Here is a 17,999-nt window from a genome sequence, read left to right as displayed (position 1 = left end):
GATAATTACACTACTCTTGTCACTTAAGACTGAAAATAAAACAGGATTGGTAAGATAGAACATGCTCCCGGTTTTGCCAAATGCTCAGGATTTTATTATACACTAGTTCAAAAATAATATTAAAGTTGTAATAGTCTTCATAAAAGAGGTTGAAATAAATGTGCCAATGAAATTGTATAGACATACACAGAACCTGCCGATGAAGGTGCACACATGTATACAATGTACTGAATTCAGTTATGCTAAATCCAGGAGTTGAATATAATGCCCAAAGTTATGCTTTCTTAATACCTTGGTTGGCTCCTTCACTGTAGCTCCATCCACATATTAATTACATAGTTTCAATACAAGCCTTTCACCAAAACGGTTTTCTCCCTCAAGTTATTCCTCAGTACTTTCCTTCCATGTTCATCTATCTTCCTGTAACTCGTTCTCCTCTTTGGTCTTTGTTTCTTTTTTCTCCTGTCATTGATTAATCACTCTCCTGCCCTTGCTCTCTCTTTCCATATTTGTATATGTGTTCCATAAAAGATGACTTCAGTCTGTGTTCTGGGTGCTGAACTCCTGGTAATCCGCAGGAATAGTGTCTATCAGAATGAGAAAAAGAGAAAAAAAAAAAAAAAAACGTACACATTAGCATAATTAAACAGAGGGAATGTAATGAAGCATTGCAGGATATTGTCATGCTTTTGACAAGGAAAACTGATCGTAATCAGTGACACGTGGTTCGCTGTGCTGCCTGTCACTCACCATTGCAGCGGTACTTCAGATTGGACCAGATGATATTCTCCTGGGAGAAGCAGAACACGCCCAGTCTCCCTCCTCTCATGCTGGTGTCGATGATCACCCCAGAGTCTGCCACCAGGGTGGAGCCCTCATAGAAGCGAGCTCTGGTCCAATGACATTGAAAGAAGTAGGTTCATCGGTATGTGTGTGAGTCTCTTGACTGTTGGTGTGTGTGTTTGTCCATGTGTTTGTGTGACTGTACCTGATGTATCCAACCTGCGGCCTGTGCTGGAGGTACCAGCGGTAGGAGACCTTGTCCTTCCAGCCGACGTTCCTGGGGTCCTTCCACAGCAGACGGACCTGGTCTGTGGTGTCTCCTGTGTGCCACAGCGAGTTCCTCAGATACTCACCCGGACCCGTATTAGACTTCACCGCCTGCAGGAGGATCACAGAGAGAAAACACTGTAGGAGCAAAGCATGGGCGTCATTTCAACGTTTTGTGCGCTCTGTGCTTTGTGCTAAACACTAAGCAGAGTAACAGATTAATATGAAGATTTGTCACGTTGTTCTGTCAATAACTGAAAACCTGAATGGATATCCTTCACTGTGACAACGTAACAGAACACAGGTTTCCAATCCACTTCTCAAGGACCTGCACGAATTCCACAAATTTGTTCAATTCTTGGACTACCACACCTTCATTTGTCAACTACTCGGCAAGTCCTTGAATTAACTGAATGAAAAGTGCCTGCGCAGGAACAGCAAAGATATGTGGAGTGTCGGGGGATCGCTTAAGACTGGACTGAAACCCCCTGTAACAGAATAAAGCCTTCTAAACATTAAATAATTGCTGAAGACAGGCTTTGTATTGTTCAGGGTTAGATCAGTAACAGCTGTCTTGAGCTAACATTACATTTAAAAGCATTTCAAGACAAAAGACGACAAGACAGGGGTGTCATGTTGTGTTGTGCAGCAAATACAGAGCAGACACACACACACACACACACACACACACACATAAACCGCACCTTGAGCTGTATTCCAGGCTCGGCCACAGCCCTGAAGGGAACAGCCTGCCAGTAGGTTTGTTCAGTCTGTTTCCACATCACCACGTAGAAGGAGGAGGAGTCCTGGTAGCCGAAGATGAAACCAGCATAGTCATCATCTGTCACGGTGTTCACATGGAAAGTCCCCTCAAAGTCGACCCCGCTGAATGCCGTGTAGCCTAAAGAGAGGGATCGCACAAAGGCGCTGCTTAGTGGCAGCAAGACAGAAAAATACAGCTCTAACTCTTCAACGTTTGTCTATAGGTTATAGTTAGACACATGTCAGAGAAATGGTGTTGGCATTGGTGTTTTCGGGGCACACAGAGAGGTTGCAACATCCTGCACTTACCTACAGCAAGGCCTGGGTCAGAATTCATGGTCTGAACTATCTCCATGCCCTGGTGGGACAAAGCAGAGTTAGGGCATGATAAAGCATTTTGTGGCTTTTTCTTGAATTTGCAAAGCTTAGCTCGGGTTGGCACTATGGGGGACTCAGGGCCGCAAGAAAAACATGAACCTCATCTTTAATCTGATTGATCTATCACAAGGCTCTTCCTTTAAAGTGACCAAGAATCTGATTGGTCACCTGGTTGAGCACCACCCAGTTGGGGTCTATCTGAGCGTCGCCCTCTGGGTCCAGCACCACGGTCTGATAGGCCCTGAAGTCGGTCAGGGTGATCTCAGCGTTCTCCGGGCAGTTGTCTATTCGGTCAATGACCTTGTCATCGTCGAAGTCACCGGCACACGCATCTCCAACGTTGTCATCTTGGACACAAAAACACACAGCTCAGGCATCGCACCTCTAGTTCAAGTTTATTTCGAGCCCTTAATCGCTGCAGGAGTCTCAAATAGAGTTTTTTACAAGATCTAGAAAGCCAAACGACGACCAGTGAACCCTCATTGCGGGCATAAAAAACTCCCACATGGGCAAGAAAAAACTCCCACAAAAACTTAACAATAATACAAGAGATGCCAAATGGTTACACCTCCCAGTGTTTCGTACCGGGGTCTGTCAGTTCTCTGTTAGATATAAGGGGGCTCAGCTATGGGGCACTTACAGTCAACGTCACTCAAGAGTTTCAAATACAGGCTTTAGTCCTGTCTGATGAACCAAACTATCCTAAACTGATCATATCTGACTACAACAGACCCTTCTCTCTATGCTTTTGTTTGATTTGATTTTGTTTGATTGCTTGTTTGTTTACCTTTTTGCATTACATGACTTATGTAATTGCTTCTAACACTTACTGCGGTGAGATTCCTTCTTTTTTTTTTTATCTCACCTTCACATGTTCCCTCTGTTGTTGTTGTGTTTCTGCCGCTATGTTTTATTTGTGCAAATAAATCAAACCAAAAAAATAAAATCAAGCAAGAGGCAAAACAAGGGAACAAAATCTTGGGAGAGATCACAGAGAAAGGGAAGCCCCTTCCAGGCCAGCCAAGATGCCGAGAGGGCGATCATGAGCTCAAATCAAATACAGTCGATGAAATGAAATGAAATCAAAACAACTCTAATCAAAAACAGAATAAGGCAGAAGTTACAAAAAGAATCAGCATCAAACAGTCAGAGAAAGCATGGATCACAGAACAGGCAGCTGGAGCACAGAAGTGGTTAGACATCAATATGCAAGCACACACACACACACACACACACACACACATATTGGGAAATACTAACTGTCTTCATCCTTTTGATCGGGGTTCACAACAAGCCGGCAGTTGTCCACGTCGTCCAGAATGCCATCGTTGTCATCGTCATCGTCACACTCATCTCCCTACCGAGAGCAAAGGAGACATTTGGAATAATTTGAGCTGTCCAGCACCCGGCAGCCGTCACAGAACAAGATGAAGATTTAAGGAAGAGAGAGTAAATTCAAGACCATTCCGTCCTTGTCAGTGTCCAGCTGAGCGGAGTTGATGACGTTGGGACAGTTGTCCTTTGTGTTCTGGTGGCCGTCTCCATCACTGACAAAGAGGATGCAGGGCTCATGAGCAAACACCACAATTTGATACAAATCTGCCACATCTATGAATGTATTACAGAGGGCTCTACCTGTCTATGTTGTCATCACAAGTGTCTCCTACCAGGTCATCATCTGAGTCAAACTGCAGGTGGAGAACAACAAACAGTTAGTTGAAGTTGGGACGGCATATTTTTTTTTTTTTTTTTTGTCTTTTTTGGTTGGTTGTAGTTACCTGGTTAGGGTTGACCATATCAGGGCAGCTATCACAGGCATCTCCCACCCCATCGTTGTCTCTGTCTTTCTGGTCTGGGTTTGGGACTCGCTGGCAGTTGTCAAGGATATTCTTCAAGCCTGAGGACATAAACACCCCCGCACATTAATATCTATCCCAGGACATGCACGGAGCCCAGCCTCTTTCCCGGGAAGCGGAGTCAGTCTGTCGAGTGCATCACCAGGTGGCAGTGTTTGTTTAAGATGGAGGTGAAATAGTTTCCAGTGGCCTTCGGTGCCTGGCGGAGGTTCGCCATGGAAAAATGCTTTTCATGTGGAGGCAGACATGACCAAGCGCTCAGCAATCCAGCTTCAGAGTTAAAGACACATGATCAAGAGGGCTGGAGTGTGGGCCCCGGTGAACAAACAGGGGTCATCAAACAGCCTCGACATGCGTAAGCACAGAAAGGCATATGTGTACGCACAAACACACGCGCAAACACAGGACATTCAAACTCTTTTTCCAGTGGAACAAATGAGAGGTGTCCTCTGAAATGACAATGCAGCAATTGAATATGTGGGACAAATGCGTGAAACAACACGTACGATTCCAAGGAAATCACCTAGGTGGAATATTTTAACACTTAGCACTTGTTTTCTACCGGGGTTTTTACATGGCGCTTGGGCACAACTTTTACACTTGGCTGAGCACAACTCTGGTTTCCCTGAAAAGCAGTGATCTAACTGTTAGAGGATGTGGAGTGGAAACACACACACACACACACACACACACACACACACACACAAAAAAGACCAGCAGGATGTTTTAAACAGATAGCACTGCTGCGGCTCTCACTGTCCAGCGAAAACAATGACGCTTTCCTCTCTTTCCTGTTGAAGAGAAGCAGAGTGTGAGGGTTGTATACTTGTCTAGACAGACGGGCTCAGACGGTGCGTGTGGCTTGGATATCCCACAGTCACCGAAGTCTTTAACACCATTATTGGCCATTTGGTTTCACAACGCGCTCCCAAATTTATGACCCTAAATTGATGCAATAAAAGCACTAATGGTCCTGTTACTACATGGCTCACACGGATGACGACACAACATTCCTCTGCTACCGTGTTAGACATGTTACAGAAAGGCCGCTTGTCAAATGACGTGTAATGAGTGTTCAGCTGCAGTTGCTACATGACGTATTTGGCTCGTAAACATTAACCTCGGGCTTGATTTCTCCTCGTGAGACCTTTTACATCTCAGCTGCTGGATGGATTCAACCTTATGCTACACACACACCACACACACACACACACACACTCACCATCCCCATCCATGTCATCATCACATTCGTCTCCCAGCCCGTCTTTGTCAGTATCCCTCTGTGAAGGGTTTTCTATTGTCCTGCAGTTGTCACAGGCGTCGCCATGGAGATCTTTATCGCTGTTCCTCTGGTCCACATTTGGAACCAACCAGCAGTTATCCTGGGACACATAAATGGGGTTCATATGGGCTCAATTTAAGTTATATATACTATTTCACAATCTGTTGTGGTTTAGGACAGCTACCAAGAATTCTCTCAGAGAGACACTGAAGCGAATCATGCCGGACCTGTGGAAGAAAGCAACACACCTCGATGTTAATAATCCCGTCACTGTCTGCGTCATCGTCACAAGCATCGCCTATCCCGTCCCTGTCTGCGTCCTCTTGGCCAGAGTTAGGCACAAACACACAGTTGTCCTGGAAACAGCACGGGAAACGTTACGAAACACACAGCAGGAAACGTTTTGTACGTTAAGGTGAATTCAGTGTGTCAGGAGGTGGGGAGGTAGAAGTTAACACCTTATTACAGTTGTTGTCCCTGCACTTCAGATCGATGTCAGGATATGCGTCAATGTCTGTGTCCTTTCCACACACGTAGCCGTTGCCTGCCCAACCGACGCCACACTGAAACACACCGAAAAAAAATGAGGTGAAAAGACACGGCTTACATCAAGGTCTGGTTGGACATGAACGGTATGATTCACATGATTCAGAGGTATGTCTGAAGTGGAATAAGATGTCAGGAATTCTTACGGCACAGCTGATGCTGCCGTCCCTCTCCACGATACACTCTGCGTTGGCGTCACAGGGGTTGGGCTGGCCGTTGGCACACAGCCTCTGGCCCTGGCAGCCTCTCACCTGGTCGCCAGTGAAGCCACTCTTACACTCCCCGCAGCGGAAGGAGCCCTGTTGAGGACAGCACAGAGTCCGCCTGTAAACCACAGCAGCTTTGGTGCCGGGCAGATTCAGAGGAACAATTCGCTACAGCAACTCCTGTGCTCTTACATGAGTGTTGTGGCAATGGGAGTTAGCAGTGCAGCCTCCGTTTTCAGGCGGTCCCAGACACTCATCTATATCATCACACACCTAGGGGAGAATACATAGAAGAGGACAGGCAAGCAAATTAATCAATAAAACAGTGAACAAAACTTTGGATTCAGGTGCTGCTCAGTTGAAGCATCTCAGTGAAAAATTGACTACCAGACAATGAAATTACTTTACTGGAACTTTACTGGGAGTGAACAACAAACTTATATTGAAGTTATTTCAGTGTACAGTGGTTAAGTTTTCAAATCCTCCATGGTGGTTTGTCCATTGAAGTGGCTTCTGAATGAATGTATAGTCTATTGTTCTGATACAAATGTGGCTGGTGTACCTGTTTGTGTGTTTTAGCGTACGCTACTCCCACTCCACTGAGCTCTGGCCCCGTGTATCCCAGAGGGCACCTCTCACAGCGGAAGCCAGGAGCAGTGTTCACACACCGCACACCGGGGAAGCAAGGGTTAAACTGGCACTGAGACACACACAGAGGGCAGAGAGCATCGTGAAGAGGGTTACACATGTCTTCCCAAAAAAAAAAAATCACATGTAAAAACCCTCACATGAATTCAAGGCACAAGTGTTTTCATACTGTCACTGTTGGGTAAAGACTTCTGTGACAGTTTTGGTGATTTTTATGCTTTAACTATGTTAGTTTGCTTGAACTTTAATGTGTGTGCAGGTGTGTTTTTTCCTCATGTGAACATTTTTTTTACCCCTCATTACATAAGACAATATTTGTCTCATATGTAAAAATGTAATTTCACATGCAAACAGACAATTCACAGGCAAAAATGACATTTTCACATGAGACATATGTTCACATATAAAAAACATAGTCCAAAAACAAAAACAAACAAAGTCCAAAATAGCATGCATGCTTTGAATGCATATGTGGCGTTTCACTTGTAAGGATTTGTTCTTAAATAAAGGTTAAATAAATCAAATAAATAAATTAAGGAGAAAATGCTGTTTTGAGCTATAAACATATACACATAGGGAACACCCAGAAATATGAAAAGGAATACACAAACATACCTCATCAACATCATCACAGTGAACCCCATCTCCCGTATATCCATCGGGACAGGGGGCGCACTGAAAACCCCCTCCCTCTGTGCGGATACACATGTCCTGCCTGAAACAGGTCCCAGGTTTGCACTGGGACAGAGACTGAGGCTGCACAGGGTAACCCCCTGGACCTGGAACTGGACCTGGGTTGGTTGGGCCTCCCCCAAGACCTGAGAACAAACACACACACACACACACACACATATTCAACCAGCTTTCATGAGCTCACTAGTTTCTAATTTCAGTTTTAAAAAGACTGATCAGTTTTGTGTTGCTTACCACAGGCAAGACACTCCAAAATGGTATTCCTCAGAAAAGCTGTCTCCTTAATCTTAACCAGAAAGAAGTACTTTGTTAGAATGGATGAATGTTATTGTGTCCTTAGGTGTAAATACGCTTCAGTGACACTTCAGTTGAAGTAGCTGAATACCACTTTTAAAAAAAAAAAAAAAAAAAAAAAAAAAGAGGCACATTCAAGTACAGTATTCTTATGAAACATTGTCATCATTTGCAATACTGAAGAAAATCCTTTTCCACAAATCACATCCGTTCCTTAGTGAACTGTATCTGCTCAATAAAAAGAAGTCGAAGTTCTTTTATTGTGACAATTCAGCTTTAATCAGGAATCTTCTCACTCTATGGCTGCATATTTTCACTAAATACTCTTCACATATAAAGAAAGAACTGCGCCTCCTTGCCATAAATGCAGCGTGTGACTGTGGAGAATCTGTGTTTGTGTTGCGATACTGTGCCTTTCGCTTCAGCGGGAGGTAACTGTCTGACACACTGGGTATTGGGGCAGGGAGGAGATAACCTGTTGGTTGAGTAGCTCCTTCATCTCAAACAGCAGTGTCTTCAGCTCCACCATGGAGGCCTGGTCTTGCTCCATCCTGCCTCCCTGGATACCTGGGGAAACACACCCAGTTCAAAACCCCCACACCATGCAGGCTTAATGTGTTTACATGCATCTGTATAAGAGAGAAAACCAGGCTCAAAGTGCATGCTGCTCTCACCCAGCAGCTGTAGCGTTTCACTCTGCTGCATGCTACAGTCCTGGAGAGTGGCTACATTGTCTATGGTGTCCTCTATCACCAGCTTCAAGTCTGTCAGTTCATCCTGGGAGAATGGAAAAATAAGGATTAAAGGAAATTGCCTAAAGAAGGAAGTAGAAAGAAATGCTTTCATCATGGGCTTTATCAAGTTATTGCACTACACCAACGGCAATGTTCAATCTTCTAAACTGTTTCCATCCAGCTGTGCAGTAATATGTTCAAGGACTTTTTCAGTCTAAAATGTTAGTGCTAAGCTCTCCTTCACCTGCCCAGTTGACTGCAGGGTCCTGAGTGCCACCTTGTTGGGACCAGGTGGGAGCGACCCAAATGCTGCGGGGAGATAATCCAAAGTGTGCGCCAGCCTGCAGTCTACATAGATGTTAAGGCGAGGTGGACCGCGCTGAAGCCCACTGGCATGCAGCATCACATGGTGCTCTCTGCCATCTGCCAGCAAGGGGTGGTTAAAACTGGTTGTGCCATACCTGCCGTCGGTCTTCTGGTAACGTAAAGTGACTGGAGCAGAATGAAAAACACAGGGGGGAGAGCGCAGATTAACGGAGACAGAGAGAGGTAATAAGACAGAATGAGTTAATCAGGATTTGTTACTTTATACAGTTAGCTGTTATTAATGATATGCTTCAGAGAGGATGTATCACCCTTGTTAAGTTTGGCCTGCACATTGAACTCCAGGTACTTGGTGTTATCTTTGGGGTTGATGATACTGAAGAGAGAAGTGGGGGCCCTGTTCTGCAGCCTGAAGGAGGAGAGGAGGAACGCCTCGTCTCGACCTTTGTTCTTCAGGCTTCCTTGAAGCAGGTCTGGTAGGCAGTCTGGAGACACCAGCAGGTCATAGACTAGCACAGGAGGGAATAGTTAAAATATGTAGCTGCCTTTTCACACTCCACACTCCATCTAGCACTGAGACTGGGCATGCAAATGTGCCTCTAGTCTGCACAAATATCAGCACAGACAGAAGAGAGATCACATAATGACAGTCAGTTCAGCGCAGCAGGAATGTACTAGTGTTCAGAAAATGTCCAACAAACAGACAAGCAGCCTTTTGTCTAGTTAGTGCATTGAAATTGGTGCTGAGTTTTGTCTAAATAATGGTTAAATTTTGTGAGTTTGTGTCTTAATGGCTCCAGCCAGAAATGCATTGTGGACTGCTACTGCTGAGTCAGTGTACCGTGGTACTTTATGAAGTGCTAGAGTGCACACACACATCTGTTGATGTAATTGTGCACATGTACATGCCTGTGTGTCTGTGTGCGTGCATGTTATTGTCTGTGTGTCCTGCTGTGTTTTATAGAGTGGCAGACTGGAGCTGCAGAGAGAAACAGCAGTAAACTCTTTCCACTGGAACAAACCCACTGCCTCACTGCAGCCATTACATACACATGCATGCACGTGCCAGTGTGTGTGCACGTGATAAACACACCCAAGCAAACACACATACACACACACACACACACACACACACACACATACACGCACTCACACACACACAGCCATCATCTGTATTCAGGAGAAAGATAAATATAACACAAAATTATATGGAAAAATTTACGTGTAGATTCCAGGCAAATTAAATTATTACACATGCTTTTTCTCCAGCAGCAATTAGTGTCATTTTACCTTCAGAGACCAGTCTGTTTTGGGTCAGCCTGTTATTATACCCTGCAAATAGCTATCTACTAGCTCCAATATAATGTCAGAAAAACCAGAATTAATCTGATCCAAATAGTGGCAGAGGATAGATTGTTATGTATAAGTAAGGGAACAAGAGAGTTACTAAAACTGACTTCCTCAAAAGTCCTTTGCAAAGGTTTAGTGTGTATTACCTTGCAGTTCTTACAAATAAAGACACTTAACAAATAACATTTCAGAGAAATGTGTGGATGGCAATAGCCAGTACTTACCAATTCCCTGTGCTGTGACAAGTGCCAGCTGTTGCAGCACCAAAGACAGGACGGCCACTCGGGCCCACAGATCCATCATTAGTGCTTCAGTACACAGTTAAAAAAAACAACAAAAAAAACACCCTGATTCTAAAATACAAATATGCAGAATAACTGGAAACTACAGCTTTGCAGAAGAACTTTGCCAGCTCCTGAAGGAACAGCTAAATTTCCTACTGAGGAAAAATGACAGTCCCATAAATTAAGCACCTATCGTAACACATGTGGTCCCGTAAAATGATGGACAGACTCAATGTCCAGATGTTGCAGCAAAATCCCAGCAGAGGTGAGATGATTTTGTAGCCATAGGCAGGACTTTTAAAGCAAAGGGGAGTGTTCTAGTGGGCTTCTCCAGACAGAGTGGCACGGGACGGAGAGACTTTCAGAAGGTAGGAGTGTCCACATGCTACTGGGGATTGATTGAATGAGGTATTACAGTGGAATAATGCTGCTTTGAGTAGAGGCTGAGGTAGTGTGGAGTGCCACTAGGCCCTATTAAGCTTTAAACTTAATGTAAACCAATGGATATCCTCACTCTGAAAATCAAACACAACAAAATATAGATTATTATTTAATTTTCAAATTGTAATGCTATATATTGTCCATGATACATACATAGAGCGCTCTCTCTCTGGATAGTGCATAAACATACATATACATTTTTTAAATCATACAATTTTAATCCTGCAAATATCTTTTTTTTTTTAATACGGTGATCTAAATTAGTTTGTCTTCCTTGTCTTCAGATATTTCAGATATGTAGCTCTAAAATAGATTGTGCTGGAATCTGAATAGAGGAAAGCACGATTCCAGCAGGCCATTTTTCTCTTGGACATAATGAGCCAGGTTCATGGACTTAGATTAGAGCTACATCAAGTCACAGACAGCCATCGATAAGTTTCTCAGATAGCTACAACGTCTGCCAGATGCTTTTAATTGTAATTTTCTTTAACTGAACCTTTTCTACATGCCTCTGCAAACCAAATTCCATCTGCTGGAGAAAGCTATTTATACTTGGGAGAGAGGGGGGAAAGGAGGTCCAGACTTGGACAGTTTATAACCCTGGAACCATTTCACATTAGATGTCTGGTCCTCATCTCGGAGCTTCCTTCACAAACCACAGGAACATTTCAGCATGTCAGCCACCGGCCCAAGCCAAGCCAAGGACAGACATTTACCATCCCTAAGTGCATTATCAGTGTGCATCCGCCTGTGTCTGCATGTCTGCTCTCTGACCCAAACACCTGGCAGTCCTCAGCTATCTGTCTGCCTTGAATCACACACACACACACACACACACACACACACACACACACACACACACACACACACACACACACACACACACTGAACAGGTTAGAAAACAGACAAACAAACAAGCAAACAAACAAAGATAGATAGAAGAGTTGCTAGCAGAATGTTAGATGATTGATATATAATTTTTCTCATGTCAAAAGTAACATTTGTTTTGTCTCTTTGCCACAAAACGTGTGTCACGTCCGACGCAACGTGTCGACCCTCCAGTCTCTGATATGACAGATCCCTCGTGACGTCACCGGCTCCTTCCATGAAACAAAACATGGCGACTCCCATGGAGCTGAGATGTTGGGGAAGCGACTGGGGTTTGCCATCTGTCCACACCGAGTCTCTCATAGTTCTGGTAACTCGAAGTGCAGTTTGTAAAAAAATAGCGTGGTCACATCCAGCTGCGCCTCTTAACACGACGGTTTTCTGATGCGACTTGAAATGCATTTTCTCTGTCTTTCCTCTGGTTAGCTTGCATGCTACCCACTGTACTTTGCTAGATAAGGTTAGCTACCTACTCACTGGCGAAAACAAGAGGACACACCACATAACGGATAGTGTATTAATGTGCTATTTTTTTTTTAATGCTACACTGCTATAATTGTGACTGCATGGGCTGTTCTTGTGTTGCCGGTTGTCAAAAGTCTCCCTTCGTTGTAAACATAAATGAATCTTTCAAGGTCAGCTTGATTTGCTGGTTACTTATCCATCTTCCAGCGGTGTAAGCAGTGACTTTGGCGGTGTTAAGTCAGCTATTAGCCGACCAGACAATCTCGGTTTGCTTGCTACTCGTTTGCCATGAGCTAGTGTTGTGTCTGTCACTAACACAAGGTACCATGCAGTTGCAGCTCTGCCCACAAGGTGACACTTGGACACGTTTTCCACCAAGGTGACGACGCAAGCTGCCCTCTAAAATTTAGTCACAGTTGTTTTTCTGCTCTTCATTTTGCTGTCTGGGGTCCCGTTTGATTCTCCTGCTCATGGTTTTATTTGGTTGTCTCAGTCTGTAGCAGAAGCCTCACTGTGTCACCGGTCGATTCATATGGACCTTTGTGCCAACTCAGCACTCAGAGCCACTGCCAAAGTCCTGACGGCGCTTTACAGCTTCATAATGCCTGCTTTGTATTTGTATTGAATTTATAGACAACAACAATATGTGGATCAACAGTGGCAGCAATGCTGGTGTTTACCCATAACAAGTCTTGTGTCTTGACAACAAGACAAATAGAGCGAGATAGGACTACTGTGCATACTGCTTCTGTTCATGCGCTGGTTCCTCTTACATACAAAGAAGTTTAAATGTGGTTGTCATGGTAATCTTGTTTTATATCAAAATTTCATCAACTGCTGGTTGTGTTCCTCTCTCTCTCCGACTCTCTTCTAGGCGTATGCCAAATTCTCGGGGGCAAAGGTCACGGTTTCTCCTATAGACTGGACATGGAAGACGTTAACAGGTGGGCTGCAGCTTCCTCTAAATGCAGTGCTTCCCATGCATGTGAGTGGGTTTCAGTATGGAGTGATGTAGAATGAGAAGATCTTTAGCTCATTTTTTAAGTAGTGAACTGGTATACAATTTAGAGGACGTTAACAGCATGCTACGCAGATGACTCCAACCCCGTCGGCTCAAAAAGTAACACCTCTTTGATGTCAAATACGGTCTCCATCTGTAGCGACTGTCCCGGAGTTGGTGTGTGGAGAGTCCACAGTGACAGAGCCTACACAGATTCTCAACTTCATGAGGAAACAGGTCAGAGTCAACGCCACGTCTTGCTCACTTCCTATCTTGAGACCAGCTCTTGATCTCGTCAGGCCCATTCAGCAGAGGCAGTAGATCTACAATAACCTTTGTTTTGTGTTTTCTCAGAGGTTTAATGCAGACTATGAGCTGACAGCCCGACAAGGAGCAGACACCATGGCTTACATCGCCTTGCTTGAGGAGAAACTACGGCCCGCACTGGTAACACAGTCACTGTTCTGCTCATTCCCTGATAGCTCCTAATACGGCATTGTGTGTTGTAAACGTCAAAGGTACATCTTTTGTATCCCATAGTTGCACACATTCTGGGTGGATGCAGAAAACTATGCCAATCTGACACGGCCGTGGTTTGCCTCTCGCTCGCCGTTCCCTCTGAACTTCTTGGTGCCCCGTCGCCATGCCAACATGGCCCTCTCCCGCATCCTGCTGACCAAAGGAGAGGCGCCGCTACACAGAATCACTGAGGTGGAAGGAAAGGTAAACACTGATCTGTCCTTCTGCTCACGGTTTAGGTTGCAGGTGCCAAGTCCGTTTTCACAGCTCTGCTTCCCTCTCACTCTGTCACCCTAACTCAGATCTACAGTGATGCTAAAGAGTGCCTGAACCTCCTCTCCTACAGACTGGGAACAGCTAACTACTTCTTTGGCAACTCGTAAGTTCTCTTAGGTCTGCTGTGTTAAATGTTAAATACTGTCAACATTCATATTTCAAAACAATCACAACCCCATATTGTTTGTCGGTGATTTTATGATAACTGATAAGCCAAACAACAGCAACACTAGTGTTTTTAGTATCTTTAGTATTTATGCAAGTTCAATACCTTAACTGAAGGTTTTCATGCTCATGTCACCTCAGCATGTATTTTTTAATGCTAAAATGCCTAAAGTTGCAGTCATGCTTATAGGAATATTAATCAGCATGATCATAATCATACCAATGTATTTATTGTTACAGCAGGACATTTTCAATGTTTCCTCTTATATGAAATGAGTATCTGCTATGTTTTCTAATTGAGGGCTACAGTCCAATATTGCACTTGATCTCAGTGTTTTTATTGTTATTGTTTGAACTCTGTTTTTATCAGTGTGGCTGTATTTCAAATACTTGAAACACTAAATTTGTTAACATGTAGTTTTCAGCTAAAAGAGTGTGTGCTGAATGGGTTTGCTCTTTTTGCCATGGTATCAAAGAAAAGTATTGAGAATCGTGGAATTTCAGTGGTGTTGGTATCAACTACCATTAAGTATGCTTTCATGACATCCCGATTGTTTGTGTGTCTACGTTTATAATTGTGCATATGCGTGTTTGGTCTTAGGCCGGCCAGTCTGGATGCCTTTGTGTTTGGTTTTGTGGCTCCGCTCCACAAAGCCGGTCTCCCCAGCAGCCCTCTGCAGAGCCACCTCCGACAGCTGGCCAACCTCACGCGCTTCTGTGACAACATCCTCAGTGTATACTTCAGTTCCAGTCATCCGGGTAAGCCTCGCCGCCCACATCTGAATTACTCACAGTTTTCCTGTGCAGCACCCACAAACATTTAGAAGAATTTTGCTTTTGCGAGCACCCAAAGCTGAACTAACATCTTCAGTTTTCTCTCACTTCTTTCTTTCCCTGTGATAAATTTTCCTTTTTTCTGTCTCTCATTGCATGTCTACTCTTTATATCTGCTTTTCCACTATTACTCAATGACTCAACTGCTATTCCTGTCTCACTGCCTCTCCACTCTCCACTGTCTCCTCTTCTCCCTGTGGGTGTCCCGTCACTCCTTCTTTCTCCAGGTCCTCCACCACCTGTTCAGGAAACGGTGGATGCCAACCTCCAGAAACTAACTCAACTTGTAAACAAAGAGTCCAACTTAATAGAGAAGGTGCTTTCTGCTGACCATTTATTCCCTCTTTGCATGACTTAATGGTTGCATTTGGCAGGTACAGGCTCTCGGTTCATAAGATAGTATCTGTAGTGTCTGTTTCTGTTACTGTCATAATATTTTGCACTAAAATGTGTTTGCACCAGCTAAGCTCTGTGTGTTGTGCTGCAGATGGATGACAACCTTCGCAGCAGCCCTCAGCACAAACCCCACAGGCCAGACCCCAAATCCAGTCTGGCCAATGAGAAGAGCTCTACCCCTGCCTAACCCTTGACCCTTCAACCCGACCCCCAACATCCAGCCTTAGGAATGAAGACGGTGTGCTCTTGTAATCTGCCCGAGACCAACATCCTGAAATCCTGTAGTAATTAGTGGAAGTACGACTACAGAGGTATAAAAAAAAAGGGACACTTTTAAGTTTTATCAATCAGCGATAATGATGATAGATTTAAAAGAAGTTGGTTTGAAAAAGAAGGGAAAGTGCATGTGTAAGGTTTTTGAGAAGTTTGAGTTCATGTTCGTGGTTCAGTGGAATGCTGTGAAGTGGTGTGAAGTGAGGAAGGCTCAGAAAGTTTAAAGGAGAGCCGAAGGAAATGAAAAGTCCCGAAGGGAAAAGTGGTGACACTGTTAAGATGCTATACAGACCCTTCAGTGGGCGAGTTTTCCTTTGGTTCCATTAACCCCTTCCTTCTCTTTTTTCCTTTTGTTTTGTATTGAAGGGATTCATATTTTATGTTTAAATTATAGCTTGTTTCAAATGGTAGTGCGGTTGTTGCACCATAAACATATCAGTCATATTCCATGTGGAGAATACTGTATTATATCTATCTCTATCTATCTATCTATATCTCTATATCTATGTATAGATCTATAAATATAGATATAGATAGATATAGATATGGATAGATAGATAGATGGATAGATAGATCTAAACTGGGTTACGGACACTACTGTCGCTAAAGCAGACCCATGTATGGGTTATAGCACCTTATGGCTAGATCTGCAATTCAGCATCATGTTTGGCTTTTATATGCTATTTATTTAGTTTATGTCATATATGTCATTTATGTAACTGAGATTAGAATTTCTGTTAGGATTTTGAAGACTGTAGCTCCCTTTCAAGCATATATCCTTCCTGATATCCATTGTACTAATGTTATGTAAATTCTAATAACATTCAAATGAGTAACATGTACAGTACGTATGCGATCAAATCCTTAAGGAATAGTCAGTTACTTCTATTGCTTTGCTTCCTCCTCCTTGTGGAGTTCCTGTTTTTTCCAAAAGCTTTGTATAGTTGTATATACTTGAGATTAGTTTGAAGTTAACAAATCAGTGCACTTCACCTATCATTTCCTCTAATAGGGCTGATCAGCTTGTTCACAACTTTTGCTAGATACACTGTGGTAATTGGAGGGTCTTGCACAAGCTGTATTAATTCATGCAATATATTTGGGATTAATGTTTGATTTTTTGTTTTGTTTTTTCTCCTATAGTCATGATCTCGTGTCAGAATCTGTTATTACTAGTATGACCATTACTGTTTCTTTCTCCGCATTCGCAAGAATTGCTTTATCAGTACCAATCCAGTCACTTTGTGTTGTCACTGTGTGTTTTCACCATGTGAAATCATTTTTGTAAACCATTTGCCTTGTTTTGATCTGTCTTTTGTGTTGCCGTTGGCTGTGCCTGTTGAATCTTGTTTCATGTGATCAGTCTGTTCCATGTGGGAATGTCTCATGAGCTGCCTTTTGCACTTCATTTTTACAGTCTGAATCACAAAACAGAATCAGAATCAGAAATACTTTAATGACCCCTGAGGGGAAATTGGCTCAACTGATTAGCTACTGATTATCTAGTATGGAAATAAGACTGCAAAATGAAGCGCTAGTGAAATCTTTGCCATTTTCTCTAATATCCTCACAGTTCACACAGTATTGAACTGTGTCTACCCCATATGATTGCTTTCCTATTTTACTATGTTGTGTTTTTGTGGCCTTTTTTCCTGGCTGGTTTCTGTCAGTCTGAAAATAATAATATTTACTTGTAAGGATACGGGGACTATTATGCAACTCCCAAATTCACTTCATGGATACATTCCTTTTAAAAGCACTGTATACTGAAACAAAAGTTGGGATTGAGGTATGTTCACTGTCCGTCACAGAACGTGTACAACAGATTATGGGTACAGTGTGCCTTTATGACTGCCGATAGCTTTGTACAACTGTCCTGTCAAATATGCCAACGAAGTTCCTCATAATTTTGATATGTTTTCATAGATTATCTTTGTCATTTCCATTGCTCTTGTTCATACTCTATGGATAGCTACCTGTTTTCATACCATGGCAATACAAATATGATAATCCAACCACACCCACTGTGTTTTGCATTTTTGTTTTCAAAATAAGTGTCTGGGGATGAAGTATGAAAGTTTTATTTATTTTTTTTAAATAGATGGATATGTTTCCTCTGTCCTTTAACCAAGCCAAGGCGTCTCTACCGCTAACCAGCGAGGCGTCATTTTATACATGTTTTTCCAGTAAAAGTTGCAGAAGATTTCACTCATGTCAGCCGTGCCTCTCTGATTGTGTGATAGGCTGTTTAGAGTTTGGGAGGAGGATAGAGTGCTCTTTGTTTGGTTCTGGCCTAAGACATGGAAAATGAGTAATTAAGCGCTGAGAGGAAACC

At 43.3% G+C, this 17,999-nt stretch overlaps 2 protein-coding genes across 5 annotated transcripts; one reads left to right on the top strand and one right to left on the bottom strand.

The window, feature by feature from the left end:
- Positions 1 to 91: 91 nt before the first annotated feature.
- Positions 92 to 10,596, bottom strand: thbs4a (thrombospondin 4a). Its single transcript, XM_030060543.1, has 23 exons — positions 10,348 to 10,596; positions 9,085 to 9,282; positions 8,694 to 8,941; positions 8,390 to 8,492; positions 8,191 to 8,282; positions 7,656 to 7,707; positions 7,344 to 7,546; positions 6,643 to 6,780; positions 6,273 to 6,353; positions 6,021 to 6,173; positions 5,787 to 5,891; positions 5,577 to 5,684; positions 5,269 to 5,428; positions 3,969 to 4,087; positions 3,826 to 3,878; positions 3,653 to 3,737; positions 3,451 to 3,547; positions 2,359 to 2,537; positions 2,122 to 2,170; positions 1,755 to 1,951; positions 989 to 1,161; positions 751 to 890; positions 92 to 587 (listed from the first exon to the last, which is right to left on the bottom strand). Exons 1-23 carry the CDS (start codon positions 10,424 to 10,426, stop codon positions 538 to 540), a joined length of 2,862 nt encoding a protein of 953 aa, XP_029916403.1. The 5' UTR covers positions 10,427 to 10,596; the 3' UTR covers positions 92 to 537.
- Positions 10,597 to 11,911: 1,315 nt separating this feature from the next.
- mtx3 (metaxin 3) lies at positions 11,912 to 17,684 on the top strand. Of its 4 annotated transcripts, none has more exons than XM_030060721.1 (9): positions 11,912 to 12,046; positions 13,076 to 13,186; positions 13,362 to 13,438; positions 13,556 to 13,648; positions 13,742 to 13,924; positions 14,023 to 14,099; positions 14,763 to 14,920; positions 15,223 to 15,311; positions 15,483 to 17,684. In XM_030060721.1, exons 1-9 carry the CDS (start codon positions 11,989 to 11,991, stop codon positions 15,576 to 15,578), a joined length of 942 nt encoding a protein of 313 aa, XP_029916581.1. In that variant the 5' UTR covers positions 11,912 to 11,988; the 3' UTR covers positions 15,579 to 17,684. The 4 variants fall into 4 exon arrangements, with proteins under 4 accessions (XP_029916581.1, XP_029916583.1, XP_029916584.1 ...); XM_030060723.1 differs by having other exon boundaries at positions 15,223 to 15,369; positions 15,483 to 15,570; XM_030060722.1 differs by having other exon boundaries at positions 11,966 to 12,046; positions 13,076 to 13,145.
- Positions 17,685 to 17,999: the final 315 nt, after the last annotated feature.

Source organism: Myripristis murdjan, chromosome 9, assembly GCF_902150065.1.
Source record: "Myripristis murdjan chromosome 9, fMyrMur1.1, whole genome shotgun sequence".
NCBI lineage: Eukaryota > Metazoa > Chordata > Actinopteri > Holocentriformes > Holocentridae > Myripristis > Myripristis murdjan.
The sequence above is the reverse complement of the archived record's forward strand: the minus strand, read 5'-3'. Positions and strand labels throughout refer to the sequence as shown.